The 27,015-nt window shown below is 29.4% G+C and overlaps 1 protein-coding gene across 1 annotated transcript; it reads left to right on the top strand.

The window, feature by feature from the left end:
* The first annotated feature begins 19,726 nt into the window (after positions 1 to 19,726).
* LOC147805747 (glutamate receptor U1-like) lies at positions 19,727 to 20,956 on the top strand. Its single transcript, XM_087149414.1, has one exon. The coding sequence runs from the start codon at positions 19,727 to 19,729 to the stop codon at positions 20,954 to 20,956; it is 1,230 nt and encodes a 409-aa protein (XP_087005540.1).
* Positions 20,957 to 27,015: the final 6,059 nt, after the last annotated feature.

Genomic DNA, 27,015 nt, shown 5'->3' with positions numbered 1-27,015 from the left:
ATCTTTTTGCTACTAAGTAAATGATAAAAAAATAATAAATCAAAAATATTTTGTTACTGTTCTTTTTTCTTTTTTTCCGACTGCATATTTATTGCGTTGATTAAAATATAAACCTTGAATCCGATTAAGTAAATGTTTTTCCTCATTTAAAAGTATTAAAAAAAAGATGAAAAAATTAAATTTTTTTTATTTTATTCAGCTTTTATTTTGCTTGAAAATTTCAAAAAGCAATTATGTGATCCCATAAACCATTGTTAAACACATTACATAAAAACGAATTTGTAAAGAAGAGGACCTGCGTCTCTTTCTGTCCCTCAGGCTTTTGTCAGATATTCCCCCAGCGAAAAGGTGATTATTAGCAGTTTGAAAAATAAGTTTCCCAGAAAATGAAGATGTGTCTGTGTGAAAGGATTTCTAAGGGACTTCGAAAAGTCGTCTATTTCAACCATGTCTAATCGCATCCGGTCTCTAGTTTAGCAATGCATGGACAAAGTTGGAAGTAGTGCAGTGAAACTACAATTACATAGAATTTACAATATATTTTACTAATTTTTGTTACTAATTCTTAAGAATAAATAAAAAAAAAATCAACTGCAAAATTTTTAATAGGCATTTGCAATTGAATTTTTGACATTATTTCGAAAAAAATGTGACCAGACTCTTTTCATTACAAGACTCTAAATTTTTCCCGATGGGGAGGGGGGGGGGTAGCAATGCCCGACAGGGGTGCAATTGCCCCCCCTGACCCCCTACTGGCGCCGCACTTGATCTCAAAACACGATGATCACGTCGTGAGCCAAATGGCTTGAAAATACACTGGAAACAATAACCCGGATATATAGGCGGTATGGAGCTTGCAGTGTTCCCTAGTGTAGAAAACACCATCCATTTTTACAATTCTAACACATCTTTTTTTTTTCTGGCAACCTTTTTCACTTTCCACCAAAATCATTTCAAAGTTTTCCGACGAAAACGTGTCTTGCTTCTTTACCACAAAGTGTTATTCCTTCTTCCACAGTATTAACCACAAACTTGATTTACTTGGAAATCCTCTTTTTCTCATTGAAACTTTTTCTTAGGTAACTTGATTCCTCAACTACCTTTAAATATCTCTCTAGAAACTCCAATTCGTCTTTTGATATTAAACTTTCGATTTCCTTGTTTAGCATACATGGACTAAATTCCAACTTTTTCTACTATTTGGTTCTATTCCATGTTCCATCAGAGCATGTAAAAATATTTCTAACACTTTCCACAGTTCCTTCCTCATTCAGTTTTTCCAATTCTTTACGTAAATATGCTTCATTTCTTTTTATTTTGACTGCCTTGAAACTTGGAGAACTTCAATCTGTCACTTTTTTAAAGTACTATTTTCTTCCTATTTAATAACCACTTTGTTATTTTCTTAAGAATTCAGTTCTATATGTTCTTGTACAACTGTTGACATAATTATTATTCTTCCGGAACCTGATTGATAACTTTCAGAATTTCCCTTAATATTATTTTCAGAGTTAGTGCCACTTAATTTACAAAAGTTAAGCACGTTTGACTATATGTTCTTCGAACTATCTGGTGTTTCAACATGCAAATTTGGTACCATTCTGAAAATATTTGGCGCTACATTCTTATGATCAGATTGATGATTATTACATTTTTCATTTCGATCATAATTCTTTTCTCCATAACCCCAATCTTCACGTCTACAATATTTCTTTATGTGCCCTATATCACCACCATAAAAACTTCCACATTCAGATCTAAATTTTTTTTCTTTCTAATCTTAGCTAAATTCCAATGCTCATTGAAATTTTTTGAAACTGGCGAATGTTATTACAGAGATAATAAACCACGTCAAGAAATGTTTATCTAAATGAGCGATTCTTTACTCGCTATTCGTAATAATATCGTTCTATAATATTGAAATTTTGAAAGACCGATGTCGAAATACGTAGCTATAACTGCCGAAAAAAGGATTAAAAGTTATTCAGATTTTCCATGAAGTTTGCACAAAAAAAAACCTTTTCATAACTTTCAAGAATTGCGATTTCAGAAACTACATGAAAATGGGTAGCAATAACTACCGAAAAGTTATTGAATTTATGTTGAAATCGACACACACGAAGAGCGTCAAAAGTGATAACTAAAATTCGAAATTCGCATATTGTAATAATGATGTATTGAAAATATTGGGATTTTCAAAATTATGCTTAAATCTGTAGCGTTAAGCATCGAAAAAAAGGTATCGAAAAACTACATTGATATAAATAGTGTGCGTCAAAAACTTAAATGTGAAATTTTCAAATTTACGAATTTATTTTAGTTTTCAAAACGAAAATTGAAATTTTTTTCCTTCATTTTGTCCTGATTGCGTCAGCGGGCCGCACATCGAGGGTTAGTGGGCCGCACGTGACAAGCGGATCGCAGGTTGTGTACCCCTACCTCAATGCTAAAATAAGATATATTAAGAAATTTTTGGATAACAAATTGTTTCACAGTTTTGTTTTTGTGTTTGTTTATATTTTTGATCTAGTTTTGTTTTTGTTTTTATTTAATTTCTCATTTTCTACTTCATTTTTGGGTCACTGCGGTTTTTCCAGTTTTATTTTCCACAATTTTTTTTATGTTTTTTCGTTGTTACTTCACATTTGTGTTTTATATCCCTTTTTTTTCCTTCACTTACGTCATGCGAGTCTTAAGAATGGGCGTTAATTTTTTTTCCGTATTTTTTGAAGCCAATGAAGTTTTTACCATCAAGTATAATGGATCGTTCTTGATCATTATTTTGATCAGAATCTTATGCTGAAAGAACAAAACACCTGCAAATTATTATTTAAACAGGGTTCAGGAGGTCTTTAAAACATTTAGAATATCTATATTGAAATAAAGAAGTAATTTTTAATTTTAAAATTAAAATTTCAAAACTTTGTGTTACCATATTACCAGATTTTGCTACCAGATATTTGAAGTAATATATTGAAATTGGTTATTTCATACTGTGGAGAATATAACCGTAATAAAAAACATTTATCTTCTTAGTTTTGCTGCCACTATTACAGTTTCTTAAGGATCTCACGAATTCTGTTTAAAAGGAGACAATTGTATCAGATATATGTTTATATGTATGATGGTTGGAATTATAAAATAAGTTAGTAATAAAAGGAATAAAGCAAAGAAATTATAGTAGCAATATTTGGTGTTCGTAACTGTTAAACATGCTAAGCGACATTTTATGGGGAATTTACGAAATTCCGTTTCAGAATGCATAAAAGCATGAGGATGCTATTTGCATATTATCTCTATCTAAAGAAAGCTACTTAACTCACATATTTGGTAGAATGAAATGATTTTTTAAAAAAAAATGAATCATGCAATATTCTTAAACATAAATTTTTCATTCTTTTTAAAATGCCACGTAACTTTCACTGATTTCTTCAATTATTAAAAAAAAGGAAATATTGCCTTAAAGAAATAAAAAAATTCTCAAAAAAAGAAATAAAAGAAATATATATAAAACATTGTGAATGCGCATCATAATTTCTTCCAGATATTTTACAACTTTTACGGGATCTTTTTCGAGATTCGCCCTTCAACCCTGTATATAGTTAAAATATTGCAAATTTGGTTTATTATAAAATTTTCATATTTGAAGAAATTGAAAACAACTTCAATACAAATAATACCTGTAAAAATTTCATATGTTCGAATTCTAAAATCTTGGAAAATTATGAATAATTTATAAATTGGTTCAAATTTTATTTTTAAAGGATATGAATCTTTGATTTTTGGGCAGTAATCAATTAAAAACAAATCTGTTGTCTAGTAAATTTAAAATATTTTTCTATTCGCGAACGCTGCGACCTATAGGGGGCGTTTTTATTTGAGACGAAAGTCTGCTAGCAGAACAACAGGATCATCAGTTGCACTGGAGATTTGTTCAGTGTAGCATGGTAAAATTCCTTATTTATTGTGGCTTATTAAATTAAAAAACGAAAAATGTTTGATATTTTTTCTTATGCAAGTGAAAAAAAAAAATGGAATCTCTCTCTCTCTCTTTTTAATTTTTAAAAATTTTTTTTAAGGAAGGAACATTCAAATTACGTTAGAAAATATTTGTAAAAAATCTTATTATTAGAGTTAAAACCTAGTGCCTGAGAAATCGTTCTATTAAATTTAATGATATGAAGGGTCTATTTATACTTAACATTCCATACTTTTCAGAATCATATTACTTCAAGCATTAAAATATACAAAAAGTATACACACATAATGTTATACCATTTAATTTTGCAAAAAAAAGATTTTTGACAAAATTTGTTATCGAAAAATTATATACTGAAAAACGTAAAATAGAGAATGCTTACGATAAAAAAAGAAAAAACGATTCCAAAAACTCCTCACATTAAACTTTCACATTTTTTTTCTTCTTGAAGTTCTTAATCAGACGTAAAAAGCCATTCTGTAAAGAACTATCATCAAATTAGAAAAAAATTATTGACAAGTAAAATTTTTGTTATAAAAATCATAACACTTACTTTCATAATATCATAACAATAATAAATCATAACACTTCTTTATAAATCCGGATAATTCCAAATGAAATGTTCTTCGTTTGAAAATTTTATTCTCAAACAATATACATATATATATATATATATATATATAGATTTGCAGCGCCATCTAGATCTAGGCTAGCAACAACATACTCTTTCACTGCAATCTTTTTATAAAATATAAACTTTCACTTCAACTCACTCTCAGTGGTTGTTGATCTAAAAAACACATGTGCACTCATCTGTATTTCTAATCATGTGCCAACTAATCAGAATGTACTTATGAATAAATTAATTGTTATAGTTTATCTAATGTAGTGATTTGCGTATTGCATTTATTTATTTTGTATCGAATGCAACATACTAAGACACTTCAGATTCATTACTTTTAGATGACATACCACACAACAAAATTTTATAATTGTAAGATCATATATGAATCTCTAAATATACTTAAACACAGAATAGCTGAATTCTAGTTGAAATTATCCATTAAAAATTAAAAAATACTTACCAAGAAAACGATAAAAATTTACTAATAATGAACACAAATGATACTATTTCAGGTAAATCGGATGATTCTTTACTGTTGTTTTTCGAATTATATAGATACAGAAATATATACTATTCTATAAAGAGGAATATTTTATAACTTTTACAGTTCTGCACTTTCTGAAATCACATTTATTCATTGGAATGAAGTAAACAATGTTGACTTCATTTTAATTTGTAATAAATTGAAGACAAAAAATGTATTTTACTGTAATACATACATCTGTAAAAGTATGCGATCATGAAATCGGAAGTTATCGATTGCAAGTTTGTTGATAATAGAAAGGTAAAAATTATTGAGAAATTTCTTCAAATATTGGGCGCGTTCTGCCACAGAAAGATTTACCAATGTTCTGGGCCGTTTTTTCAAGTTCTCCAGTCTTTTCCTCAGGGAAATTTTGCTTCTTATTTGTTGCTAAAAATGGCGTCATGCTCTGCCAATGATTCTGATAGAACTAAATGAAAACTTAATAAATAAAAGCCTGAAAATAACCTCTCCGCTAGAGGTCGTATTTGAGAGTTGCAATCGCAAATTAGCTAATTAAAAAAACAGTCTCTCCGATTCGAGCTAACAGAAAAACGAAGAATAGCTTCCGTTTTTTATCTTATTCTTTTTTATTCTCTCAGCTTGGTTGCTTAGAAACGGAGTATTTCTCTCATGTCATTTACGTGGCTGGAGTATGGTTATATTAAATTTCTAATTCTGCTATGCTGATAATTCTTGGCATCTTTTTGGAACGTCGCCAAATATATAAAACTTCATAGCGCTTTAAATTTTGATGGAATTTTTTCAAAATTTTGCTTATCCCCTCTATTTTGAGGGTCAGGATTCCAAATATGTTAAAAAAAAAAGTTTTCAAAGAAAGTGAGTTTTTGTGTCTGATTTCATAACTTAATTAATAGTTAGCACTAGTTAATTAGCATATTTGAAGTCACTTTCAGAAACCATTAAGATTGGGACTTAATAAATGAAAATCTGATCATTAGAGCAAAAATTTTTCAGGTGATATCTTTTCTTTATTGCTGACTGTACATTAAAATATCAAAACAACATCAAAAAGGCTTCATTTCCTATTCCCGTAGCGGGTAAGTTCATTCAAACACCAATAAAATATCAAAAAGGCTTATATCCTTATTACTTATCATATATAATTCCCGTAGTAGGAAAATACATTAAAACATCAATACAGCATCAAAGAGATTTATTATTACTATCTGATTCACGTAGCAGGATAATATATTATATATAATTTATAATTCCTGTAGAGGATTAATGCATTAAGACATCAATACAATATCAAAAAAGCTTATATCATTTCCAGTTCCCGGAGCACCTTTCTAAATCTGACATCATTTTGCATTCTTATCCGCAATCAAATTTCGCCTATTAAGTTGTCCGCCTTACAAATAACAAATGAATCTGGGATATTTAAAAGACAAAAGCATTTTACTCAGAATTCGTTTTTAATACTTTCTCATAAATTTCGCGTTGCCGTTTTCTGTATTCACTACGCTATAGCAGATAAACAATTTACAGAGTGAGAAACATACTCAGATTTAGCAGAGCGTCATTTGCATGCGTATAAGAAGCAAAGCGCATGCGTCCAGCGCATGAGTATAAGAAGCAAAGTGATTGTCAGGAGGTGCGTCAACTGTGAACCGTTCGTTGGACAACTCCACATGCATGGTTGAGGATGGAGTACGCTGCTTCTCGCCGACCACCATTTGATTCTTTCTTCCTATATCAAAATGTGTTGGAAGATTTAATTAACATGGATGATATAAATGTATTCTCGAAGAAAAATCTTAATTAATAGTAGAGTACTGTTTATCAAGAATGTGTAAAATACAGAGCAAACCAGCGATGAAAAAAAGAGGAAGAACTTTTGTTCTTCACTCCAAAGCTTCCCCATTTCGAGAATTGGTGACAAAAAGGAGGGTGCAAACCCGTTTATAGAGCCTCTGCTTTTGTTACCCTAAATGTCGTTTTCTCCTTTATACACAGGGACCACACCTAACCTTTGGGAACTAGTTTACATTATGTCAGTGAAAGCTAGACTTCTTCCCCTATGTATATTATTTGGCTACGCTACTGCCTGAGAGATCTGCCATGAGTGGCAACACAAGAAGCTCATGGATGTTATGCACTTATGCCTTAAAATTCAAACATGATCGGATAAAATAATACGAGGAATATTTTAAAATTATTAAAAATTAATTTTTAATAGTACTTATCTTTTAAAAACCTGCAATAATTGAGCTTAAAAAATTTCCGATTAGTTAATAATATCCCCCTTCCTATTTTGACAGTTTAAAAATCCAAATTGGTTGAAAATAAGAAAATTTGTTCATTTAGAGAAAATAGGTATTATTTTATTAGTTTTTGTCAGAATTTCGCAATATCATCATTACAATATCGCCCGTGCGTTGCAACAGACACTAGAAACGAAAACGAAAAATAAATGAACGCTATTCCTCGAGAAGGGGAAGAGTATTTATCTAACATTCTTTCATCTTAATCTCATCTGAAAAGAGGAATGGCTAATACTGCTTACAAAAGTTTGAAAAAAATTTATTTGTCATAATTTTTATCCCATGAACTAAATTTATACTTTTTAATTTCACAGATAAGAGTTTTCATTTCGAAAATTTAAACAACTGAATAGACAGAAAGCTTTCATGAAAATATAAGCGACGGGAACATCTGACACAAATTGGAAATGTTACTACAATCACTCAGGAATTTGAATAAGGATATACTGACCCCACCAAACTCTAACATTCATTTTATGGAAACGAGACAATGGACTGGTCTGTCCAGCCTGGCTGGCATTCTCTGAATGATAGTCGATAATTTGAACTAATTCGTAGTCGAACTTCGATAAATCGTAGTCCAGTGGATACGTCCAATAAAGATGACCAATGGGAATAATAATTTTAATAGTTTATATTATTATTTTATTTAATAACATTCGAAAAATGTAAAATTATAAGGAATAGCAATTTTAAAATCATTTTAAATAACAGAAATGTAAAATTTGTTTAGAATCGGCTGAATAGTTTTTGAGTTATAAAAACTTTAATAAGCAATAATTTTATAAATTTTTTACTGATAAACTATTTTACCGATTTCATTCAAATTTTCTGTCATTTAAAATTCATAATTTAAAAATGATATACAAATTTGTATACCCTAAAAGTTAAAATCGTTTCGATTCTTATTAAACAAAATTATATAAAAATATTAAAAGTTATTTTAATCTCAAGAGAAATTAAATGTATAATTGTGTGCAAAAATTTATTGAATCATTTAAAAAGATTTCCGTCGTATGGCAAAATGGGCAAGAAGCAAAACTCAGGGACTCAAATTTGCGACCGCTCTCCAGAATTAACTCTCGAGGCCATATTTTAGTTCGTAAATGACCTTCCTCTCCCAAGTTTTGATAGCAAAAAGTTAAAATACGTCATAAAAAGGTATGTTTCTTAAATAGGAAGTACGTTTTTGCATCTGATTATGTAGCTTAATTGATTGTTAGCAGATTAATTACATATTTGTGGTTATTCTATTGAATCATTATGGGTATGGTATTTAATTAATGCAAAATCCGATCATTAGAACCTGATTGTTCACATTGTCATCTTTTTTATTTTGCACACTCTACACTCACGAAAAATTATTAAGTAAATGAGCAGTTTATAATTGTCTTTAAAAAACAATTATTTAAACTATCAACAAAAATGAGAAGCAAAATAATATCGTCTTGGAAAATTTGAGATGGTATCAAATAAGTAAATTAATAAATTTATATTTTGTAGAAACCAGGTCAAGCTTCTCCTGCGTACCCAATATTTAAAAAAAAAGCGTACTGATTAACCATTACTGCTAGCAATACGTAAAATAAAGTAATTATGTATGAACATCAGTGTTATATGAGGGTTGGCCAAAATAATGAAATCACTTCCATATTATTCCTTCTTCATATTTCTCAAGGAATACTTAGAGAATTACGTAAAAACTTAAAAAAAATATTAAACTCATGCTAAATTATAAAATAAAGCATTTTAAATAACGATTAAAAAAATCTCTAAATTTGGTATCATAAAGTAAGATATAAAATAAAGAATCCAACTGATAAGATTCGAGTTGATATGGTCTCAGTTAATTATTCAGATATCATGTTCATATCATCAAAATTTTATTTTAAAATATATTGCAGGAATTTCTTCAAAAACTTTTAAGGAAAGCACATAAAAAGTCGATAGTTTTCAATTTATTAAGTTTTCAGTTTAAGTTTATGCAAAGAGAACATTATATCCAGAAAATTAACTGAGGCTATATCAATTTGATTCTTAGAAGTTAGACTCATTATTTTATGTTTTGCTTTTGCATGCAAAATGCCGGGATTTGTTTTTTTTAAATTTGGAAAATAATTTTATTTCATTCCGTTCGCTATTTTTAAATTTTATCATGAATTCAATTATTCTGCTGTATTGCAATTGAAGCAAGCCGGAAGTTTTCTTTTATAAAGAGCAATAACATGTGACCAAATTTTATTTGAAACAATCTATGCAAATAACACAGAAAAAAAGTTGGCAAAAGTAAATATTTCAACATCTAATTTAACTCTTGTTTAGGGGTCGAAAAGATTTTAGCGAAAAATGCAAAAAACGCTTATTTTGTTGGCTATTTTAACAGATAAATGAACGGAGAAAATTATTTCAAAATACCTAGTTTTGGTATATCTAAGTACTTTTTACAATTTAAAAGTAATTTTTTTTAAAACACAATTAGTAAAATTTGTGATATTTGCATTCAAACTTAAGTTATTTTCCCAACTTTCGAATTGAAATTTATTTTTGACAATCTCCTTTGTATTCAACAAGTCAGGTAATTTTTCTGTTTTCTATTCAAACTTAAGTTTGCTGATGAAAAAATATGCCTTGCATTACGTTTCTGTACTATGATAGTTCTCCGCGATATTTACTCTAATTATAGTTATTTGGGGGACTTTCTAAAGCCATTAAAAGTTCTTCTTGCAATGTTTGTACCAAAAGTGTCACTTGTTCATCGGTGTATGCAAACACCATAGAATGATAAAAACATTATTATTATTCCTGCAATAGATATTGAAATTTTTATTCTAATAAATGTTGGTATTTTTATGTCAAAATTATCATGGATTTCCGAATAATTTTAAAAAAGATCGTTAAAATGAAATGTAAAATAAAAAATCGATTTTAAATATGGTATGAAAACGTTGTATTGTTTTTATCGGGCATTAATAATGAATAATGGATTTATAGTTATCATCGATTTCTTTATTACTTTAAAAGTATTGTCAGAGAGAATTGCATACAATAATATAGTTTTTAAGCATTATGTAAGAACGTAAAATTTTTCTTGAATTATTATCCTGGATTTCGTTATTATCTCAAAGAATATGGATTTCGTTGTAGTGACATATATACACACAAATTCGATTTTAAGTACATTGAGAACGTTGAATTTGACTGCAATTTAGATAATTTATGGAATATTTAGGAAGGGGCATATGGAAAGTACTTTTACTACAATATTGGTAAGAATATTAGGCTTTAAAATAATGATTCTCGACCCGTTAATCACGAATAGTTAGTCAACTTGTTAGTACGCTCTCCTGTGGCCAGTTTAAAGCATACAACTGATCATAGAGGAGCAAAGTATCAAGCGAGATTTCATTTTTTTTTTAAAAATTAATTATAAATGTAGAAAAAATTTCGAAAAGTGAGAGCGACTAACAGCTAAAACTACAGTACTCTCCAGTTTCGACCCAAAGTCACACTTTGAGTCTCTCGAGGTTGTGTGTCATAGGTAAGTCTGTTAGTTATCTCATAGAAATGTGTTTGCAAGATTTTGAGAATTTAAAGATGAACTAAGAATTTTCATATCTGAACAAGCACCTCCATTAGCCTCCACAAGCTGAAACATTATTTGGATGCAGTTTGGATGTTGAAAATTGTGCGTGAATGAGCTTAAAGAGCTCGCCACATCACTGCAAAAGTCGAGCATAATTATTTTCAAGGTACAAAGAAAAAAATGACGAAACTCTCGTGAAATTGAAATTTCGGGATGATATATTAAATGTCGAAACTATAGAATGTTTTCCTAATTTGCATAATACTCTTGTATAAAGTAACGCGAATCTCGATAAAAATGTCTAAATTAAATTTTTATAACGTTCTTCAGATCCGCGCAAAAATATTTCTTAAATATTTTCCCGTTAAAAGAGAAAAAAATAATGAGTCTGTAATTCTTTTTAAATTGATACCTAAGATCTTTTTTTCTTATGCTGAAACAAAATGTGCAGGAACAGATTCAATGCTAATGATGACATTACACTGTCAAAAATAAACACAAAAATTTATTGAAACTTTCCTTTTTTTCTTCTTTTTTATGTTGACCAAACCACTTTCTAGTATGCGCTCCGAGCGCACTTTTCGTCAAAGCGACGAAATAACCTCTGTTACGTCTTTAAAGAAACGATTTACGACAAAAGTAACGAAATATTTCATCCTGTTATTATCTCCCAATAAAGTAATATTAACGGTAGTGCCTAATATATCTGACCTACTAATAATCAATTTATCGAGAGCTCCATATAGGTGGGTCAATGTCACCTTAAAATTACAGGGAAGACAAATATAACCAAGAGAAATGTTATACCCATGCATGAAGTGAGATTTAAACCCCGGATCTTCCTGGTGCGAGCTCAACTCCATGTCCTCCAAACATCCCGGTCGATTTATTTCGCGACTTTATTTTCAATCGTTTAAATTTCCTCCTGGATTTGTCATTCCCACAATGCACTACGATGAGACTTCGTTTTGAGGAAACATTTTCGTCATATATTAGAGAGTTCCAGTTTATTTACAAATCTCGTGATTTCGTTACGGAATAATTCTCAAATTTAACGAAGTATAGCTCAAGAATTGCTGAATCGGTCAAAAATTAGGGTTTCACTTCTGAGAATTTAGGTAGTAGATATTTACTAATATTCCACGTGTAAAAATACATAACGAGAAAAGTAATGAAAAAAAGTTCACTTTTTAGAATTGTTATAATTTAAATATTGCTGTTTTTGAATAATATTCATATTCTATTTTTCAGAAAAAAAAAACCGATCAATACCATTCATTACATCACTAAGACGTTTGTATAGTGCAAAAATGAATACAATCTTGGGATTGTAAAATTAAGTATAATTAAGATTTGATGTTTTTTTTTCTGAATAGGTGTTTTCAAAAAACACGTCAAACTTAAAAAGTGTCTCAAGGTGTAAAGACGCTAAATCCCCCTGTGTAAATAATATAGGACATTTTATGGAGTTAATAATTTTCAAAAAATAAATTGTCCTTGAAGTCGAAATTCCAACTGAAACAAAATAAAATAATTCTATTTCAAAAGTTTTAATATAATTCTTCAATTTTCTCTAGTTTCACTTCACTGAAAATTTCCCTTTAATTATTTACTTATTTTTTAATAAAAATAAAGATTTTTGTTCTCATTGCAGAAATTTAATATACATTAAAATCTTTCTAATAAAAAATATTTCTAATATTTTAAATACATATAATATCTTTATTATTATTTAACTTAAATTATTACTATTTTGTTTGTTTTTCTTCAAAAAATAGGTTTTACAGTCATTAAAAAAATTAAGTTTAATTAATGTTTTAAAAAATAATTTGCTGTATTCCTAATATAATATAAAATTAAACATTTTTGTTTTAAAAATTAAATTTTCCAGCGAAATATTCAATTTTTTCGTCATCTAAATGCACATAAAATGTAAAAAAATATATAACACATCTTTAAATATCAAGAAAAATAATTTAAAAAGTATTATCAGCTGGGATAAAGTATCGATCTCGAAGTCATGACTCAGATGTCTTATTCATTCGCCATACATACTTTTATCCAAGTCGAAATTCGTGATGGTCCCATCAAAATATTTTGATGGTTTATGATGATTTCAGTTCGATTCTTGATGTTCAAACAATATATGATGGTCATCATTTTCCAACAATTTTCATCAAATGTTCATGAGTTTTGATTTTCCAGCAAACTACAATCATTGCATGCTGGAAATGCTGTTTTAATACTATGATGGTTAACCATCAAGAGATGTTTGACAAAATTCCAACACCTTAGAATTCCAACTCCTTAGGAAGAGATGTTTGATATTCATGCGTCCACAAAATTCCCACACCTTATGAGGGAGGATATTTCCCTCGTATGATGGTCTCCCATTAGTTTATGTTTGGTACTGTAGGGTCAATAACATCAATCATTTCATGTTTAAAGATAATATTTTATTGATTTGATGGTCAACTAATAACATATGGATGGAATTTTTACTCCCACAGTGTCCATCACTTAATATTGGTTATTGTCTCACAGAAATGAATTTCGAAGAAACAATGTTGAAATTCTTGTTGGTAAAGCAGAGGCAGACTGTCAAAAAAAAAAAAAATTGCGTTTTTTATGTCGGTCCATCATAAATCAGTCTGAATTCTTTCATTGTTGTAATGGTTATTCATGATTATTCCAGCAATTGATTTCCAATGAATGAAATTTCTGATGGTTTAACATAAATAAACTATAAAAGAAGGTATTATTCTTATGTTAGATCATTTTAAATTAGACCGAATTCAGGGGGAGGGGGGCTGGTTACTCTCGATACCGTTAAAAATATAATGGTTTGTAATGGAACCATTAAATGGTTGCCATCATTATTATATTAGACCATTTAAAAAAAAAACCATTAAAGTTTCACAATTTTATTAAAAAAATAGCTAAAAGTTTAAGGGGGACATTATAAACCTGCAGCAGTATCAAATTTTTAACGTTAGTTAAATTAGTTTTGTTTCGTTTTTATAAAAATTATATAGATTTGTATTTTACTAGCAGGTAAATAATACATATTGCTGAAAAGGATTTAATAAGTATTTCAATTCCCTTAGGTAAAAATTCCCTCACACTGGGACAAGCCAATGTCGAGATGTGAAGCACATTCCAATTTCTAAAGTGCGCAATAATAACTTTTAATTTTTTACAATGTCTTTTACAATATATGTACCAACATTAATAGTTTAAACGAGTTATCTCAAAAATGTTGATCAATCAGGATTAATTTTTAATGAAGTTACGAAGCGTACTTTCTCTACAGAAATCTACTTTGTCTTTTTTTCAACGAACTTGAGTTTTTAACCATCAACAAATAGAGGGGGAAATTGTAATCTGGAAAAATATGGTACCAATAGTTTCGGCAGGAGAGTTGTTAAGAGTTTTGATCCCTTATTATTAAGTTCACTTTTAGCGCTTTTCTTATACATCAAAAATGTTTTAAAATATTCGAAATATTTTTGCATACTCTTATAGGTTCAGTTTAAACAAAGATAGAAAATGAATACCGTAAACCGGGGCGAGTCTACCCATCCAGGGGCGAGTCTACCCATTTTAGTTTTATTTAATTTTAACTATTTTAAATTGCAAATAAAAATTTTTTTACCAACGGAGGACTTAGTTCAGACTCTAAGAAAGATGGCGCTGTAGTAGTTTGATCCGTTTTTATTTATTTGGTGTCGTTTTAACCGACCTGTTCAAACGTCTTTTGAGAGATTTGTATTGAAAATCAGCAAACTTTTAGTTGGTGTTCCGTAAGTATATTATTATTATTACTATTTTCACTTTGGTTAAGTGATAAACTTATCTAAGACTAAGATTACATTAATTTTATATGAAAAAAAGCAAAAAGAATGTAAGTTTTGCTGTTGTAAACAAAAAGCCAGAATTCGCGGGGCGAGTCTACCCATTCGTATTTAGTTTTAATAAAGCATAATAATATAATTTAGAACTTTATTTATATTAAAATTAAGTCATTTTAAATGAATTTGAGTATATTATTTTAATTCTGCATTGATAAATTTATCATTAATAAGAAAATGTTTAGGTTAAATACAAATGGAATTATAAAATATGTTTATTTTACCTATTTTTAAATTTTTATATTACAAAATTAACTTTTTATATTTAATGCAAGTTAAATAAATTATTATTTATAAAGTATTATTACCTCCCAAAAGAATGGGAAAAGGATTTTTCATGATTCCTAATGTTTGAATTTCGATTTTTTTAATAATCTTCAATTATTATTATTTATTAATTATTTAATTGTAAATTTATATTAATTTTAATTTATTTTTATCAACAATAATCAGAAAAAAATGTTATTTTATAATGTTAATGATTATAAAAGCAAAACTGTGATCAAAATGAGATAATCGATCAAATACTCAATTTGTGTTATTTTATGAATAAAAAATGGAATATATAATAAAGTTATGAATTTTACTTCATAAATATCCTATATAGTAACTAAAAAAAAACAATTTAATAGTAAAATTTGATTATTTGCAATGTTAACATTCATTTTAGTAGAATGGGTAGACTCGCCCCATACGAGAGATTTGTCAGCAGTTCTATAAAAATATACAGTAACAGCGTAACTGTTAATATTTTCTAAAATCGATTTCACAGCTTTAAAGAGGGATAAATAGCGATTCCGAAACACCTATTAAAAACCTTTTTTCTTTAATATTTACAAAAGTTTGACCACTTGAAAGTTGACAAACTGAAAAAATGGGTAGACTCGCCCCGGTTTACGGTAATACTAATTTTTATAGTTTTTTAATTATTTCTTCATTATTTTATTTAATAAGGGTGGAAAAAATATTATATTATATGTAATAACAATTTCTAACCCATTTTAAATGACAAAAACACGAAATCAGTGCAAAATTAGTTAAATAGCACCTGAGTTATAAAATTTTTAAAAAGCCATAATTTTTAAATTTATTTCTTAGAAACAATTTTACCGACTTCTTTCACATTTTTTATTCATGTCATTTTGAATTACGCAGTTTAAAAGAATGTATGAATTGGCATATAGAAGTTATAATTTATTCGACACTTATTAAACAAAATAATAAAAATCCATTAGAAATTATTTTTATTTTAAGGGAAATTAAACGTGCAATTGTGTACAAAAATTTCAAAAAAAAAAAAAAAAAAAAAAAACACTTAAAAAGATTCCCGTGATATGACATACTGGACAAGAAGCAAAATTAACCCAAATTTTCGATCAGTTTAATGACTAAAAAGAGGGTCAAGCTTCTCCTGTATACTTTACATTTGAAAAAAAAAAAAACAAGTATAATAAATATTCACTACTAAAAAAGAAAAACGGTTACGGCAATCAATAAGTAAAATATTTAAATAATTATGTATTATCATCAGAATTATACGTGGGTTGGACAAAATAATGAAAATACTTCTATACTGACTAGTTTTTTTCTTACATATTTCTCAAGAAATACAAAGAGAAAAATTTTAAAATTTTTAGATGTGTTTATATCATGCAATTTTGCATATATGGGAACATACATAATAAAAAATGTTCCTGAATAGCGTATGTCTAAAAATATAGCGATAATAATCTTGTAACTGAAATCAATTGCCTTGGTTATTTTATACAATAACTGCACAAAATTTCGTAAACCCAGCTTAAATACTCATAGAGATAGGGACATTTTTAAAAAAAAAATTTTTTTCGCCTTGCGTTTTCTAACTAAAACTATAGAAATATTAAATAAAATTGAAAAATCGTTTTTGGAAATTTTTTTAATTAATAATAAAAATATCATTTTGAAATTCGAAAAAGATTCCTTAAAAATTACTCAAGATATAAGTGTTTATAGGAATCGTTTCTTACTGCGCGTCCATGGAACACATTTAAATAAAATTGTTTTCCTTTTTTTTTTTAATTTTTTTTTAATCGAATTACTGTTATATATAATAAAATTTGTTATGTATAACAAATTTTATTTCGTATTATATAACATATTTAAATGGCAAATAAGAATGCGCTGAAATGATTGTGGTGAAACCACCGTACTTGATTCGAGGAGTTCATACTCTGGCGAACCTGAAAATTTCAACATACACTTAAAGTATTTTTCGTAATCTTTTTGAACTGAACTGAAGCTCAAGAAATAAAATGTGATCATCGTGAAACTTCGTTATCATCGAAACCATCGTGATACTTAGTTCTTTTCTTTACTTTACTTATCTCTTTTTTCGCAATCTGCTTTACGTTTTTCTTCAGTAATTACTAGCTCGATTATTCTTGTTCGTTTTTAATTTTGTTGTTAAGTTTTCATTAAAGTTATGTTTAAATTTAGCATTTCTCCTTTTTATTTATCTTTGGCGACAGACTCAACTGAACACACAGACTTATAATAAACGCAACCGATTTCTCGCCAAATGATGATACGGAACAAATTGTGATGATATTAGGAAAGAAAACACATGAAATAATTTAATCGGAAAAGATTCCATGTAGTGCCCATGCCATTTTTAATAAATCTTGTTAAATTGCTCAAAATATAATTTGGGAAAAGCTCCTTACAACTCAAAACTTTCTTTTTAAATTTTCCGAAACTACTTAGAAAACTATTAAGCACTTTTTATATTTTTTACGATATTTAAATCTTGCTTTTTTGATAGGTTCCTACATACAATTTAAAATAAAAGCATGAAAAAAATACATATTTCAATGTTTTACGTGCATGCACCGTATAAAAGGATTACTTTAACTACTTATATCTTGAGCAATTTTTAAAGGAAAAATTTTTAATTTGAAAATGATATTTTTATTATTATTAGAAAAGTATTGCGAAAAATTGTTAAATTGTTTATAGCGAAATATTTTTGCAGATATAGTTAGAAAACACCAGGCAAAATATTGATGTTTTTGAGAAATTGCATGATTTGAACACTTCTTAAGTTTCAAAATAATTCTCAAAATATTTCTTCAGCAATAAGAAAAAATGAGTTTGTATCGAAGTTTTTTCATTACTTTTACAACTCCTGTAATTTTTTTTCTCTTTCTCGATTAAATGTCTTCTTTATTATAATTCATCACAATTATTCATTACTAATATTTATTAAGCTTAACAACGAGTTTTTATTTCAGAAAATAAGCCTATTCGTAATTTTCTCTGATGTAATAATAAACAATAGCAAAAATAAATAAATAAAAAAAAACTCGCGAACTCGAGAGTGTTTGAAACCCTGACGGTAAAACGTATAGATATTGCATTTCGAAATGAGCTTAAATAAGATATTTATTTCGATGTTATTTCTGTAAAAACATGCAAATATTTCAAAATTTCTAGACGAAAAACACTTATTTAACGGTTTATTAAAGGGAAAAATTTATTTCTTACTGTAAAAAACATATAATTTAACGTAAATGTTAAGGTGTATGGTTTAAGGCTTTAAAAATTATAAAATAAGAAAGAACCTATTTGTAAAATCTGCAATGCGGTTAATTTTTTTTATATCGGTACAAAAACAGATTGCAAAACTTAGAATACTTTTAGCTTATAATTATCTTACAGCTAGCTTTGAAAACAAAAAACTAAACCCACATTTAGTTAAATAGATTTAATCTTGTTTAGTTATCAGATTTAATGAGTAAAAAATCAATAATAAGACCTTTTACGTGGTCCTGAAGCAGCTTAGTTAGCATTTGATCACTTATTTCATCGAATCTTACCATTAAAGAAACATGCACATTATCTTCCTATCAATATATACACAATACTATCGAGGAGAAGGTGGGCGGGGAAATTATCACAAAAATTTTATTTAATGGCATATACATTCAAACTATTTCAAGTACTTATTTCTAGGGATTTATAAATTATTAAGGGTTTAACTAAGAACAAACATCGTACCTAGATTCAAAATTTATGCTTGTTTAAAAACTAAAATGTTTTGTGCAATCAGAAAATCAGAAAAGGGAATTCATGGACTAATATTGACAGAACATGAGACGCAAAAATGGATCTTGCCGCTCATTCAAATAGCTTTATTTGCTTGTTTTTTATTTAAATATATAAAATCCTTGTATAAAACTGCACTTATTATTTTTATGAGGAACAATTCATTCACTAAAGCTCTGAAACAAAAGTAAAAACTCAAAATTCTGTTTCTCATTCAACACTTTCATGTTCGTTCTTTTTCTTAAATATCAGGGACTTCAACATATCAAATTTTAACCTGGCAACTTACATGGACTAGCTTGTGTGTAAATGATTTAAGCATTCAATATATTATTGGGAATTAATAATGATTTTAACCAAGACTGAAAATATACAAATTAATTATTATATAATAATTCTTTAAAAATAGTAATCTATAGTTAAAGAAGCTCGTTTTTTATGAAGATCAGCTCTGTAATTCAGATTCTTTTTATATTTCTCTGTTAGCTTCCAAGAATTTGATTCAATAAATCAAAGCTAATTTCAACCCTGACAATCAACACAAAGCTTTTCATACAACAATAAAATATTCACACAAGTTCCAGAAGAATATTTCCATGCAGAATTCATTCATCTTATGAAGAACTGAGAAATTTTCTTACCAATGCAACATCTCTATATTCTGCAAGTCTTCAAGAACTAAGTTAACTCAAAGCACTTGATCCGAAATTGAACCTTAAAGGATTCTGTAAAATATGAAGGCATTCTTTCCACCTAAACTTAGAATAGCAGTTCTACCAGATAACAAATCTACCCAAATTAAAAGAATCAACAACACAAACATTATCTCGGGTGTTGATGGTGAATTTATAAATCTATTGTCACGCACGCTAAATTTCGAATATGAGATTCTTGTTCCCTCAGACAACTTGTACGGTTCCAAGGATGCATTCGGAAACTGGAGTGGAATGATGGGAATGATCGCAAGGAATGAAACTGACTTGGCATTCAGCTATTTAACTATTACCGAAGAGAGGTCGACTGTTGCAGATTTCAGCGTACCTTACTTCAATCTTGATAAAACGTTTATGATGAATCACGCTTCATTCTTGCCAAAAACAACAGCATTCACGTATCCTTTCAGCAGTCTCACATGGATTTCATTTCTTGTCGTACTCCTCATTGTGACAGTGCTATTTCGAGCTCTTATTTCGCCAAAAGATTCCATTATTTCGGTTTTCTTTAATTTGTGGGGATCTTCTCTCGGACAAGGAATAAGCTACAACCCTCGTTCAATGTCCAGGCGAATACCACTTGGAATTTGGCTCCTTTATTCATATTTTCTGATTCTGGGTTACAGCTCTGTCCTGCTATCATTTTTGACTTCACCAATCAAAATGAAGCAAATAAAAGATTTTAAAGATCTCTACACCGAAGTCAGAAAAGGAAAAATGGAGTGCCTGGCAGCGGGAGTCACCTATGAAGCAGATTATTTGTCGCAAAGCATTGTACCTCATTTCAAAGGATTAGGGGAGTACATTAAAAAGAATAAATGGTATTACTTTCTTAATATCACGAGTATTCCCGAAAACGTAGCAATACTTGGGACACCCAATCTGTTTCAATTATTATTGGGGCCCCCTGAAAAGTATTTTTATTCGAAAGATGTCTTTAGATACTTTCCGTCTAATGTTGGAATCAGGAAAGATTTTTGCTGCAAAGAGCGTTTCAATGAAATCCTGCTCCGAATTTTGAGTGGTGCTTTATATGAAAAAATAGTGCATCATTACGCTTTTAAACTCAAATTAAACAGAAATTTGAACTATTATCAGAGTGCATCACCTTTAGGGTTATCAGATTTAAATGGAGTGTTTATTGTTCTTGGGATAGGCTGGGCAGTATCTATTTTTACTTTGATGGTCGAAATCACTTACAGCCGATGTTTACGCTCACTACCTCGTAAACCTGAGCATCTAGTGTATTGATAACGCAGAACTAAAGTAATGTACAGATAACTAAATAAATCATATTTAAATATGTTGCAGCTTATTATGTAATGTTCTACTTACTTATGACTATTTCTTGGAGCTTTGAATGACATTTTATTCAAGAATTTGCACAGTTTTCTACTATGTGCATCGCTCATCCGCAGTCTTAAAACGGTGCGTAGTACAATTTAGGATTGCCATATCAATTTCAACTATTGAAAAGTTCAATTTTAGGATTATTTAAACTGTGCTACAAATAGCTGTGAAATATTTCTAAGGTAGCTTGTACCCATTACTAAGTTTTTTTCCTCGTAAGTAAGACTCATAACCTAAATAACGATTGTGACTACAATTCAACAATTGAGTGCTACAACAATTAAGAACTGAGCTTAAATGTATTTAAGTGTTCTGGTGAGTCTGACATTTGATTAAACTGACTTTTTGGTAGCAAAAAAAGTGATCTATATCTGAATTCATCGAAATGAAGCGGAATTATTTCATTTTATTTAAACCCTCATGATGAAATTAATTTTTTTTTACTCCCAGAAAGAAAACAATGTGATGAAAAACTAAGTGAAAGGTCTTCTAATTTGTCAATTTATGATCTAATAATTATTGATTAGCAATATTACCACCTGTCTCAGTACGTTTTATGTCAGAGATTTCAATCAGAAGAATTTCTAAGAGGTAAGAAGAAGAAATTTCTTTATACCCACCAAAAACATATGCAGCCTCAGTTCTTTATAAAGAAACTTATAAAGCATGAACTTTACAGTTAGTAACATCTTGTTCCATTTAAACTTTATAAGCTTGTAACATTTTAAATCTGCTTGCAATAATTCAAAAAATTAATATCACATTTCGTATAATGCTATTAAATAATTGTTTTATATCACTTAACCTATTCCCTTAATCATAAATTCACAATAGTTTGAGGGTTGTAAATATTGGGTTGCACGAATTAAGCAACCCGTATTCTAAATTGTTCCATTAGCAGAAAAAAATAATTTTCAGTACTTAGTGCACCTAAACGATAACCAAAAAAATAATATAAGTGGGCGCATTTAGTTATCGAACTATTTCGAATTTGATATAATAAATTTAAAATATGCAAATTGTTTCGAATGTGCTAATTATTTTTGAATTAGTTTGATTTTTTAAAGCTATTTTTAAAATTTTTTTTTAATCAATATTATAATGTTATTGCATATGAAATGAACTTTATAAATATTTACTTATCCATAATCTGGCACCATGCCATACTGTAATAGTGAAATATCGTTTTTACCAAATTGATATTGTGTCGTTTTTACCAAATTAATATTCTTTAACATAATAACGCGAAACTTCATCTCACTATAGAATAGGGTTTTTCGTTCCTGGAGCTTGAACCCTACTACAGCTGCAGTATTTTCAAATATCTGATACAATTGTTCACTTTTTTCACACTGTTAGTTTAAAAATCTGATGACACAATCAAAGTCTATTTCTTCAATTCCATTTTGTTCATATTCATGATGAAATAAAAGTGTGAAATTTAGACATAGCTTTGTATATTTAGACACATTTCTCCAAATAATAAAAGTAGCACCTCTAAATGATAAAAGAAACTATTTTATGTAAGGAATTTGAGAAACTAAGGAAATATGAGATTCTTTTACTTTATTCTACGGAAATAATCAATGTGTTCTATGGATGAAACAATGAACTAAATATTACAGTTTACAAATTAATACTGTGTATCCCAAAATTTTTATCTTTAATACCTCTACTGCTTAGTCGAAAAATCATATTCTTTTCAATAATAACACTAGATCAAGTTATAAGAATAGATATTACATTTTAGAATGATTGTTTTATATTTTCATTAAATATTTTTTTCGACGTTTAGAAGCATGTCAAATAAATAAAAATGATTATTTTGAGAAATTTGGAATTTGTACCATGTTTTTAATTGTGTATTTCAGCTTTTCATACTATATTTTTTCAACGTTTAACTGATGCAGTAACTCATTAAATGGGAAAAGTTTGAGTAGCGGAGTATATTTGTTTTATTTCAGACTATTCCTCTTTTTTATAATGATGTATAGAATTATAAAAAAAATCCAACTAACACAAATATTAGCAGAAAAACAGTACAACGAGAATCAATAAAAAATTTCAAAGGAAAAGGACAGTGTTTGAACGCCTGATCTAATTATATGAAGTTTAAAAGTTTTGTGAAGTGTTTTGTTTAGTTTTAAAATTAAAGAGTAAGATAAGTATATGTGTTTTGTTAAAAGTGATCTAGTTGATCTTCAAGCTTCAGATATGATTTTATTTATTTAGACAGTTATATTTCTCTGTGTTTATTTCAAATAAAGTCGAATTATAATATTAGTTTTAGCTCCAGTTCTATTTTAAATATTTTAGTTTGAGAAATTTAGTTGTACATGATTGCTTTGCTAATGTTTATTGTAACAGTTCAGAAATAATTTAATTTTAAGTTTTGAAGTTAAATATTTTACATAACTTTTAAATTAAAGATTATATCTAATTTAATCTGATAATTTAGAAATTTAGATTTGAAAGTTAACCTAAAATTTTGGAAAAGTTTGCTCACATCCAAGTTATTAAATTTATTTTCGTTCGTTTTCTCTGGAAACTTTCTTCTAAGGGGGAAGGGGAAATAGAGAACCAAAAATATCCAGCTAAAACAAACATTAATAGTAAAACAGTTTTACTACATAAAAACGAAAAAAAACTTAGAAAAACGGACAATTTTGGATCGTCATATTCTCTTAAATTTGTATTGAAGTATTTTTAAGGTTTGTACTAACAGCAAGCGAAATTAGAAATAACATAAGCTTCTTTTATGCTGTATTGATGTTTTAATGTACTAACACGCGACAAGAATTACTACTATTATAAGAATCTTAGATGTTTTGTTGATCTTTTAATCTAACAATCAGCTACACTAAATAAAAATGATATAAGTCATATTTATGTTTTATTGATATTTTCATGTACTAGCACGATACAGAAATTGCTGAATATATGAGTCTTTCTGATGTTTTAATGTACTTACCCGATACGGTAATTATTAACTATACTAACCTCTTTGATGTTATTGTATTGATGCTTTAATGTACTACGCCGCTACAATATTACTAAAGTTATAAGCCTTTTTAATGTTTTTATATAATAATCCGCTACGGTAATTATGGATGATATAAGAAATTCGTAAGTTTAACTGGTGTTTTTAGCATGCTCCAAGAATTGCTAAGATATGTGTCTTTCTGATGCTTCAATGTATGAACCCGTTACGAGAATTATAAATTATAAATGCCTCCCTGATATTGTATTGATAATTTAATATACTTGAACGCTCCAAGGATTGCTAATGTTATCAGGCTTTTTGATGTTTATGGCTATTGATGTTTTAATATAAGAATCCGCAACAGCAATTATAATTAATATAAGCCATTTTTAAATTTATTGATGCTTTAATGTACCAGCATGGTCCAGGAATAGCTAATGATATGTGTCTTTTTGATGTTTCAATGTATGGACCCGTTACGGGAATTATAAATTATAAATGCCTCTTCGATATTGTATTGATAATTTAATATACTTGAACGCTCCAAAGATTGCTAATGTTATCAGCCTTTTTGATGTTTATGGCTATTGATGTTTTAATATAATAATCCGCAACAGCAATTATAATTAATATAAGCCATTTTAAAATTTATTGATGTTTTAATGTACCAGCATGGTCCAGGAATAGCTAATGATATGTCTTTTTGATGTTTCAATGTATGAACCCGTTACGGAAATTATAAATTATAAATGCCTCTTTGATATTGTATTGATAATTTAATATACTTGAACGCTCCAAGGATTGCTAATGTTATCAGCCTTTTTGATGTTTATGGCTATTGATGTTTTAATATAATAATCCGCAACAGCAATTATAATTAATATAAGCCATTTTTAAATTTATTGATGTTTTAATGTACCAGCATGGTCCAGGAATAGCTTATGATATGTGTCTTTTTGATGTTTCAATGTATGAACCCGTTACGGAAATTATAAATTATAAATGCCTCTTTGATATTGTATTGATAATTTATTATACTTGAACGCTCCAAGGATTGCTAATGTTATCAGCCTTTTTGATGTTTATGGCTATTGATGTTTTAATATAATAATCCGCAACAGCAATTATAATTAATATAAGCCATTTTTAAATTTATTGATGTTTTAATGTACCAGCATGGTCCAGGAATAGCTAATGATATGTGTCTTTTTGATGTTTCAATGTATGAACCCGTTACGGAAATTATAAATTATAAATGCCTCTTTGATATTGTATTGATAATTTAATATACTTGAACGCTCCAAGGATTGCTAATGTTATCAGCCTTTTTGATGTTTATGGCTATTGATGTTTTAATATAATAATCCGCAACAGCAATTATAATTAATATAAGCCATTTTAAAATTTATTGATGTTTTAATGTACCAGCATGGTCAAGGAATAGCTAATGATATGTGTCTTTTTGATGTTTCAATGTATGAACCCGTTAAGAGAATTATAAATTATAAATGCCTCCTTGATATTGTATTGATAATTTAATATAGACTCCTGTTTGTGAAAATTGCAACACCATGAAGGAATCGTCGTAATTGAATGAAATTTTATACACAGTTGAGTGGTAGTAGTACAAATAAATGATTAAACTTTCAAAGCAAACAAACAATAACAAGAGATCAAAATCAGTATTTTGTGTACCCACCACGCTCCGTAATAAGTGCTGCCACACGAAGTGGCATGGAGTCAAGCAAACTTTGAATGTCTGTCTGAGGAAGAGAATTCAATACTGTTGGCATGCGCACCCAAAGTTCGTCTGTAGAAGCAACAGGACGAGGATTACGAGCGAGACGCCGACCAACGAAATTTCACACATGTTCAATTGGCGACATATCAGGGGAATACGCTGGCCAAGGAAGAAGTTGTACCTGTCGCGATGCAAGGAAGGATTGAACAGTCCCAGCAATATGAGGGCTGGCATTGTACTGTTGAAATACAGCACCTGGCAAGGCTTGAAGGAAGGGAACAGCTTGGGGCTATGGAACTTCACCGATGTACCGGTTGCTGTTCAGATTACCCACAATTCGTAGCAATTGAGATCGTCCATGATATACTGTGTCACAGCAGACCATAACCCCGGGTGTTCGTCCACTGTGGCTTTCGATAACGCACTCCGGAAGATGGCGTTCACCGGCATAGCGCCTGACATGAATGCGGCCATCATGGTACCACAAATTGAAGCGAGATTGGTCAGAAAACACGACACGCTGCCAATCAGCAAGCCAGTCCCTATGCTGGTTGGCCCATTGCAGCCGCTGGCGGCGAAGGTTTAGCGTGAGGGGGATCGTGTATAAAGGAGTCCTTGCACGCAGTACACGCTGCAGCAGACGTCTACGAATTGATAAAGCACACAATGAAACACCTGTAGCTATTGACCACCGTGTTGCCAGTTGTCTAGAGGGAGCCGTACGGTTCGTTAGCGCAACACCGAACAAGTGTCTATCATCGCGAGCTGACGCGACATTTCAAGGTCCACTCCCGGATTTCCGAGTTGTCCGACAATCGTTCATCCACTGCTTTCAAACACGCATCACTGTGCTGCTGTTACGCTGCACACGCGCGGCTACTGCACGATAAGATAATCCAGCTTCACGAAGGCCGATGATTCTTCCCCGTTTAAGCTCCGAAAGTTGTTGAAATCTCGCTCTCTTTTGTCGAATAGGCATAAGTAATGACTAAGCTAACATTTAACACTAGCAGATAACCACCGATAACCATACTCTCTTGGCTACAGCCGTCTATTTATTCGGATCCATCCGCCGTTCAGAGGGCGCTGCTCAGCATACGCATGCGCTACGGGTCTGAAATTCTAATCATTTGCATATCATGCTCTACTTTACATTTCCTGAAAATTTCAGCTCATTCGCGCAAGTCCTTCATGGTGTTGCAATTTTCACAAACATGAGTTTACTTGCCCCCTCCA

Source organism: Parasteatoda tepidariorum, chromosome 8 (genome assembly GCF_982258835.1).
Source record: "Parasteatoda tepidariorum strain Cologne lab strain chromosome 8, Ptep-v5.0, whole genome shotgun sequence".
NCBI classification, from domain to species: Eukaryota; Metazoa; Arthropoda; class Arachnida; order Araneae; family Theridiidae; genus Parasteatoda; species Parasteatoda tepidariorum.
Note: the sequence above shows the minus strand (reverse complement) of the source record. Positions and strands in the feature narration are given on the sequence as shown.

Coding starts and splice junctions, on each gene's coding strand:
- LOC147805747 (XM_087149414.1), top strand. CDS start 19,727: ATGAAGGCATTCTTTCCACCTAAACTTAGAATAGCAGTTCTACCAGAT.